A 9,263-nucleotide genomic window follows, 5' to 3' on the forward strand; every position below is an offset into this window, starting at 1 on the left:
CTGTGAAGGGAAACAACATAAAAAAGCTAAGTAAATCACTTTACAAATGAGAGTAAATAACTGATGCCAAGAAATAATTTCATAAAAAGCCAAAAAATAAATAAGGCAATCAAAAATCATTATAAATGTCATTTGGCTTTTTTTTTTTTTAATGGCAAATATTTTTATTTATTCCTACCTAGTTGTTTGTTTTTAGTTGACTAATGTTATCTTTTAGTCCATCATAATAATTTTTTTATTTTTACTCTTAAGGATTCCTATGTTTTTCCCTTAGGCTTGAGTCACCAACCAGGTCCTTGATAATGGAGGCTCCTCGAGGGGTCCAGGTGCGGGCTGCTGCAGGAGACTTCAAGGCCACCTGCAGGAAGGAGCTCCACTTGCAGTCTACAGAGGGGGAGGTGAGTCCCCAGGGTAGCGGGTGGCTCTTTACTGGTGAGAGTCCTTCCTCTCAAAGTGTACGCTTATGGTTCCAGCTGAGACAGAGAGAGCTGCTTCTTAAGATAGCAATGACGACCATATTAATACTCCTTTTTGATTATGAAATTTGGTAAACCTAATGTTATTTTCTTAAGTCAAAGCTCTATTTATTTTATATTGAAAGATATTCATATGTCAAGAATAAATTGGGCATCTGAGTTCCTGTAGTTTCAAAATTGGCAGCTACACATACGAAATGTCAAGATACTATCAAGAATAAATTAATCTTTTTTAAAGTTATATTTTGGTCTTGAGAACATTTTCGCAAAAGTTCCTTGAATGTTTGTTTCTATAAAAGTAATGCCTAGCTCAGCTGGCATGTTCCTGTGGCTGAGCATGGACCTATGAACCAGGAAGTCATCAATTCCTGGTCAGGGGAGAGGCCCAGGTTGCTGGCTGATCCCTGGTCGGGGTGTGCAGGAGGCAGAGATCAATGATTCCCTCTTATCATTGATGTTTCTATCTCTTTCTTTCTCTTCCTCTCTCAAATCAATGAAAAGAATATATATTTAAAAAAATAGTACCTATATATTTTTTAAAGGAAAACAAAACAAAAATTTATTTTACTATTTAACCATATTGTTATTTCCTGGGTTAGGAGATCCTCTTTAATAGTTTTTCCCGTTCACTTTATTTCCCCTAAGAATCTCCTTTAAGTCTATTGTCATTCCTTTAAGACCATCTGCTTTTTTTCACTGTCTGCTCTAAAGAACCTTTTGCCTTCGGTCTTCCACTCTTGCACTCTAATGCAATAGACACCATTTATTCCCTTTACCTTATTGCTCTAAACATGTGATTGTTGTGTCTGCAGAGTCACATTTTTGTCAATTCTGGCAAATTACTCAGCAGATGTCTTCACGTAGTACCTCTCCTCATTTTCTCTGTGGACTTTTTCTGGAACTCTGAAGAAAGGCTAAGACTTTGCATTGTTTTGCCCTAAGATCCCTTAGCTTCTCCTTCCTACTTTCTATTTCTTTGCCTCGCTGTGCCCCACTCTGTTTATTTATTCAGATCTGCATGCCCAGGTTCCTCTTCAGTATCTTATCGCACACTTAATCCCTACATTGAGCTTTTAATTTTAGTAATTATGTTGTTCATTTCTAGGATTCTCATCTGTTGTTTTTTCAAATCTGCACGGACATTTTTGTAGTTTCTCTTTTGTGTGCTTGTTTGTTTTTAATTCTACCTTAATTATTTCAAAGCCTTATACATAATACATATTCTATTCTGTATATTTCTACTGTGACTCCCAAAGCCCTTGAAGGGCTAAATCTGTTGTATAGCTGTTTATGCCAATCAATTCCCTTAGTATTTTCTTCCTTTGTGTGCTTATTTATTTTGTATTATGAGCTTAGGAAGTTTAAATTGAGAAGAAAAAGAATGGAAGGCTAATTTAAGAGCTGTTCTGGAGCATTTTACCTCTTCAGATGTAAAGATGAGAGCATAAATTAATAGAATCAAAGGGAGACATTCTTTTTTTTTACTTTTATGCCATTATCTCAGTTGTTGATTCAAGATACATTTTAATTATATATTTTGTTTCATTTTTATAAACAAAGTCATTGTCAGAACACATTAGCATCTTATTACAACTTATGTGATCTAGAAATATGCTTTATGACATATAAAAAATATATCCATATTACCTTCTAGGGTTCTTTCCACTTCTATTACAGACTACAATACTTTGTCTTCCACAGCAAGACAGAAAACTTTCTAATTATCTCACATCCCTTTTAAAGAGTTGCTTTTATCATGCTAATAATTCATTCAAATTATTCATAGTGAATCATCCCATAAGAAATATTGATGGTTATTAATCTTTGTTCTTTTTTTAATATATTTTATTGATTATTTTACAGAGAGGAAGGGAGAGAGATAGAGAGTTAGAAACATCAATGAGAGAGAAACAGCGATTGGCTGCCTCATGCACATCTCCTACTGGGGATATGCCTGCAACCAAGGTACATGCCCTTTACTGGAATCGAACCTGAGACCCTTCAGTCCACAGATCGATGCTCTATCCACTGAGCCAAACCGGTTTGGGCATTTGTTCTTTTCTTACTTACCCACTACTTTACTGATATTCTTTTATTCAAAATATCAGCAGATTCCTTAGGTCAATTACAGGTTGGCATTTAATTATGAATTGAGTAAAATGCTATAAATAAATCATATTCAGAGGTATTCAGCTGTGGTCATTTTTATATTAATAAAACAAAGATGTAGAAAGGCACAGCACTTTATATTAGAATAAATAACATGTAATTATCCTACAAAGAAATGTGAAATGATATAAAAATGTTTCTCTTTGCTTCATTGACTATGCCACAGAAAGGTAAACTGATCATTTATTAAACAATATAGAAATATGTCAAATCTATCTTTAGGTAGTTTTTGAACTAGTTAAAATCAGAACAGGCATAGCATTGAGGTTACCGAAATAATGGACAAAGTGTGTAAAATGAAATTACACTCAAAATCAGCATTGTAGAAGATGCAGTTATTTCTCACAGTGTTACAAGGAATTTCAAATTCAGCTCTGTGGACCATGTGAATCATAGCTGTAAGGACGCTGGACATGTTATAATAGTATATACAAAGCAATGATGTAGTTACATGTTACAAGATCACAGAGGAAGGAGAAAACAATTTTTATTTTGCAAACTGATATTTTTCCTACAGCAATAGGTCTGATTTCAACTGGTAAGGATGGGATAAATGAATTCGTAGTGGAGAGAACACAATGGCCCTTGAGTTAAAACCTCAGGGGTGTAATTTTGAGTACCAGAAAGAGTTTCCAAACAAATGGATTACATGGTTTATAGGACAAGATAGACTAGAAATATCAATTTGAGAAGTTGGAAAGTGAACAGTATTACTAGCAGACAGAAAGAGATATGAGCAAGCCCATGAGCAAGCCCATCCATGCTGCAGGAGCCTGGAGAAGCTGAGCCATGTTGGGTTGAAAGAATCAATATATATTGTCCCTTTCACCTCTTGACTTATTTTCTATCTAAGCCAATAAAATATAATTTTCTCTTTTTGAAGGCCCTCTTCATTTTAATTTATCTATTAATCAAATATGCCTCCCTTATTTGGGTGAGGATACAGTTTGGATATCAGAAGTTTATGGAATTAAGTATTGTCATGGAGCTAAATATTGTCCAGAGCAGCCCCTAAGTGGATAGGAGAGCTAGAGGGTAGTGCTATAAAGCTGAAGTGGGCCAGCCACCCACCATAAGGTTCAAGGCTAAGGCCACTGATGAGGTCTCTACATCTGTGCTTGCTTTCCAAGGCTGCCACCTGCTTGCCCTTCCTGCATAAAAGCAGCTACTCTCTGCATTCATTCCCTCAGGCTACAGCAGTGGAAAGACAATGAGCTCCCAACTATAAAAGCCAGTGTAGCAGCACGGGGTCAGCAAGGCTCTGAAAATCACCAGAACTAACCAGTGACAAGTATTTCTGTGTTTACTCATAAGTGAACTATTCACAATATCTTATAGTCATTTGATAGACCCCACATGACCTCCTTATCCACATGTTGTTTAGCTTTCCATGTTCCACTGTTTATCATCTAGGTCTCAAGTTTCCTTGGGCAAAACACCGGCCCTAACAGGTCTTCAGAGATCTCACCTCCAAATATGCAGACCCAAACCCCACCATTCCAGAGCTTGCTCCTATAATATTTTTAAAACTTAAGAATGTCTGCAAGTGTGCCAGCTCCTAAAATAAATGTGAGGAAAGGGGGATGAGCTCTGCAATTCTGTTCCTCTCTCAGACTCAACCAGGAAGGCCATCTTCCCTCCTCCCCTGTGGAGAAATGCAGGAAAGAGCCCAGCTAATGTAACAATGTGTTACGATCATTAATGTCCCTCAAGGAGGAAACAAAAGCCAGAAGAAATGAAGCCCAGCATCTACAACCAAAAATGTATTGACATTTTATTTTGCTGGTTTATATTTCTAACTTTTACATCAGTAAAACAAATCTAGAAATAATTAAAAGAGAAGGCCTTTTTTTTTTTTTCTCTTTCCTCTCACTTAACCCAGGAGTAATGATGCTTTCTTAAATTTGATACTGTTGTTAATATAGTCATTCATTTATTTTATAATCCATTTAGTCAACAACCATATTATGTGGACACTGTAAGTGCAGGATCAAACACCGTGGAATTATGAAAATATTCAGGTGTGATCCTACATTCAAAGACAAAATTTAGTAGGGAAAGTAAAATATAAATATGACTATAAAATAATATAATAAACTAGAGGTCTGGTGCACAAAATTCGTGCATGGGAGGGGGGGTCCTCAGCCCAGCCTGCATCCTCTCACAATCCAGGACCCCTCGGTAGATGCCAGGCCTAAACCGGCAGTAGGACATCCCTCTCACAATCCAGGATGCTGCATGCACAGAGACCATATTTTTCATATAGGTGAAAGGCATCTTGCTGTTGTATGGCAGCTACATTTTCTTGCCCTGATTATAAAAAGTAGTACATAACATGATCTTTCTGAGGCAGTAGTACCATTTTCCCCATCTTATGGGTGGAAAAACTGAAGCAGAGAGAAGTTAAGTAATTGGCTTTGTCACACAGTTATAAGTGTCAGAATCAGGGCTGACCACAAAATGTGCAAGCCAGTGTCCATGCATGTCATCGCTGCATCATCCTGTTTTTTCAGTGTTAGAGTAGCCTTGCCAGGTTTTAATTTTTAAATCTGAGAGACTGTTCCCAATATAATGGGTAGGGTCCCTAGGCCTGGCCGGTGATCAGGGCTGATCTGTGGGGTGACCAGTGGGCAGGGTAATCTGGGGCCCCTGCTGGCACCCGCCTTGTCACTGCCCGCCAGCTGGCCCTGCCCCCCGATCACCACCGCCAGTCACCTCCCTTTTGGGGGCAGCTCCTGCATTGAGTATCTGCCCCCTGGTGGTCAGTGCACATCATAGTGACTGGTTGTTCCACTGTTTGGTCGATTTACATATTAGGGTTTTATTATATAGGATATCAGCAAAACAAGAGTAATAACAATAAAGTGCTACAGGAGAACCAAACAAAAGGAGTCGTTCCATCGTGGAGCATCATGGAAGGGTCTGTGGAGGTTAAAGCAAATGAAGAGGACTTTGGTGGAGACACACGTCCAAGGCGAAGGAGGTGCATTATTTCGCACACCGAGTACTCCCACGGTTCTATGAACTGTTCCAAAACCGGGAACCAGAGGCAGATTCTGCCCTCATAGAGCTTACTTTTAAGGAAGAGAAGCACAATAAGTGAACAGATGCAATAAATGTTAAGAGGGGAGGGTTACTATAAAGAAAAGCAGAACTGTCAAGGAGAAACTAATGAATGGGTTAGTGTTATTTTAGTAAGGTGGCTAGGCAAATCCTTTCTGAGAGGGCAATTGTAGAAGAGACATTTGAATAAACATGCTCACATCCAAATCTAAAATATACATGACATGTCTGGCTCATTTGCATAGCCAATCAGTTACTGTGTTTCAACATTTTAAAAATGTGAAAGAGGCTAACAGCGGAAATTTTTCTCCACCCCTGTTCTCTAACCACCTAGTTAATATCCACCTCCCACTTGTATATATCTGCAGAAAAGTATTTCAGGCAAAAGAAGTAGGGGATAAAAACCCCTGAGGTCAGAGTTCTGTTGGTGTATTTGAGAAGATGGAAGAGCTGGAGCAGGAAGAATGGTAGGAAATGATGTTAGAGAGAGAGGCCAGGTTACATAGGGCCAGTGGGTCTTGGTAAAGGAATAAGGATGTTAAGTGTAGCAGAGGCCATTAGGAAATTTTGAACCCTGGGGTGCCGTGGTTTGATCTGCATTTCTTAAAAAGTTACTCTAGCAATATGCAAAATAGACTATAAGGGATCAAGAATGACAGCTCGGTGGGCCTATTAGGCAGCTATTTCAAGAGTCCTAGTATAAAAAGAATGACACCTGGGTGAGGATAAATATGTAGAAAATGGTGTATCCTCTGATTCCCCTGTAACCCAAAGATGTGTTTAGGCAGTAATTTACTACAAAACAGTAGAATGAAGGAGTAGCTTCACAGTGTTTTTTCTTTGCTCATTCAAGTTCAGGATTCACATTTTTTTGGGGGGTGGGGCGGGGGGAGAAGACTTCCGCCATGCATGTCTAAACCATGCGATCACTGCCCCTGAAATTGTTAAGTCCATGATTTGGAATAAGTAAAGTAATCTTGCAAGTTAGAAGATACAGCCAAGTAGGTGTTGAGTACAAGTAATATATTTCATGGAGACTTCAAACCTGATTATAGCTAATAATTATCTGGTGTTAATCCTGCAGATAATCTACCTTGAATGTCTTTTTTTAAAAAAAATATATTTTTATTGATTTTTTACAGAGAGGAAGGGAGAGAGATAGAGAGTTAGAAACATCGATGAGAGAGAAACATCGACCAGCTGCCTCCTGCACACTCCCTACTGGGGATGTGCCCGCAACCAAGGTACATACATGCCCTTGACCGGAATCGAACCTGGGACCCCTCAGTCCACAGGCCGTCGCTCTATCCACTGAGCCAAACCGGTTTTGGCTCTACCTTGAATATCTTTTAGACAGTCCACCAACATGATTTTAGGAGTACTAGTATCTTTTTAATTAGGCCAGAGTCATTTTTTTAAATTAATTTCCCTTCCCTTCAGTAATCTCATTTCCAGGAAGACCTATGCCATGCGTGTGGAAGCCTCATTGGGGATCCACAAGAGACTTTTAAGGTCTTTGTATATTCTTTAAACTAGGCATGATTTAAGAAGTTAAGTGGAGAGACTGTCAAATCATTAATTTTCTGCGGTGATTGGGTAAGTGGCTGGGTTCCTTAAGCAGATTGCACAATGTTGCTTTTTCAGATGGAGGACTTGCCATCTGAATGCACCCTGTCTCAGAGAAGATAGCTGTAGAGGTTGGGGCTGTGCCTTAGAAATGTAATTTGCTCAACAAAGCATGGCAGCTAAGCCAATAGAGTGTTTGTTGTGTGGTCTTTCTCACTAGGCCACGTGGTAAAGCTCCGAGGACTGGAGAAAGCGAAAATGAATTAAAATGCAATTTTCCCCCCGTAGATATTTTTGAATGCGGACACCATTCGGCTGGGAAATCTGCCCACCGGCTCTTTCTCGTCTTCACCCAGCTCTCCCAACCCTCGACAGACAGTGTACGAACTGTGCGTCTGCCCCAACGGCAAACTCTACCTTTCTCCGGCAGGAGTGGGTTCCACCTGTCAGTTCAGCAGCAGCATCTGCTTGTGGAGCTGAAGTGACTGATTCCTCCTCACACCAGAATAGCCTTTTGTTCCTGTCTGTCTGCTTCACGGTTCTGCTCGGTTTCCCTTGTGATCAGTCCAGAGCTGCTTCAAATGGTCCACGGAGCAACTTCTCCCGGCGTCAGCAGGGATTCGCCTCCACCTTCTCGTGTGAGTTACTGTCCCGCTCAGCAGAGAGGGTGTGCGTGGCAGGACAGCGGAAGCTCGTCTTCAGCAGGAAAACTGGATCACAACTTTGGCTCAAAGGGAGAATAACATAGGTGCCTTTGCTACATGCAGTGAAGCACACAGTTTTAGGTTTTTGCAGGACCTGGATGTGAACTGCACATATGTCCATTACCTAGATGAAATTCCCAGTGTCCAATGGCAAGATGAAATGGTTAACCCTGTGAGAAAACTAACACGACAGTCTGAAAGCACAATTTTCCATTCATCTTTTTAGATGTACACTTCCCCCCCCCCCCGAGAATTTTAAAATTTTAAAGCATTAATGTAATGCTTGCTTTACTAAAAATTAAATTCAATAGATGGTTTTTAACAAAACAAAACAAAATAAGACAGAATCCCACCCTGAGTTTTGTTTCTTTAAATTCAATGTGTTGTTACTCTTTGTCTACTATGTCGAGAATTTTGTACATTAGCTAATTTTGAAAGCACTCAGCAATATACTTACAGAATTAACCATATGCCACCCTGCTGTCATTTGTCAGGTCTGAATGTCCTTATGTAGTATTTACTTGGCTATTGCATGTGACATATTTACTTTTAGCAAAACATCTAATTTATTGCGATATAAGAAAGGATTATAAGAGGGGCATACAGGCAGGTGGTGTGGATCCACATGCTATTTGTTACACGTAGGTTCTAATGGTACAGTTTTTGTTTGCACCATTCACTTTATACTTGACGCGGACTGATAAATTCAAACATCCTCTAAATAAATACTAATGTGCTGCGTAGTGCTGAGAATGGATTCACTTTCCATTGGAGTGTCATCTTCAGAAGTATATCTATGTATTTTTCACTGGAGATCAATATTTAAGGACAGTGGAAATTAAATTTAAAATTCCTGCTCAAATAGTAAAAGAAATATAAATGTTAACAAATGTTGAAAATGTGTTTACATCATTAGATTCATATTTTAAGGAATTTGTTCTTTCAGCCCTTAACATTTACTTTTGTCAGACTCTTAAGCTGCCCTCCTACCAGAAATCATGGTTTCTTCCATCCTTATTTTTGTAAATTAGCTTCTAAAACACAACACCAGAATACTGTAGGTTCATTTATCATAACACTCCTTAACTCAAAGTTTTTTGAAACTTACAGAATCCAAGAAGGTAAAATTGTATTAAACATTTTCTATTATGGGAAATGACTTGGTTACTATAAGGTAAGTCCTTAAGTTTCATATGTCAATCAATCTTCCCAGGCCCTCCCATGCACACTGAGGGACCCTGACTGTATACACTGAAGTTCAGGCCTCTGTAGCCCAAAGTAAAGT

At 39.0% G+C, this 9,263-nt stretch overlaps 1 protein-coding gene across 2 annotated transcripts in view; it reads left to right on the forward strand.

Annotated features, from left to right (window-relative positions):
- Positions 1 to 8,844, forward strand: part of SGCZ (sarcoglycan zeta) — a 644,756-nt gene extending 635,912 nt beyond the window's left edge. For both annotated transcript variants that reach the window (XM_081085121.1, XM_081085122.1), the window contains 2 exons: positions 275 to 398; positions 7,563 to 8,844. In XM_081085121.1, coding sequence (XP_080941247.1) covers positions 275 to 398; positions 7,563 to 7,754 — 316 coding nt within the window. In that variant the 3' untranslated portion in view covers positions 7,755 to 8,844. The remainder of the gene's footprint in view (positions 1 to 274; positions 399 to 7,562) is intronic.
- The last annotated feature ends 419 nt before the right edge of the window (positions 8,845 to 9,263 follow it).

Source organism: Myotis nattereri (genome assembly GCF_964212035.1).
Source record: "Myotis nattereri genome assembly, chromosome: 2".
Classification (NCBI taxonomy): domain Eukaryota; kingdom Metazoa; phylum Chordata; class Mammalia; order Chiroptera; family Vespertilionidae; genus Myotis; species Myotis nattereri.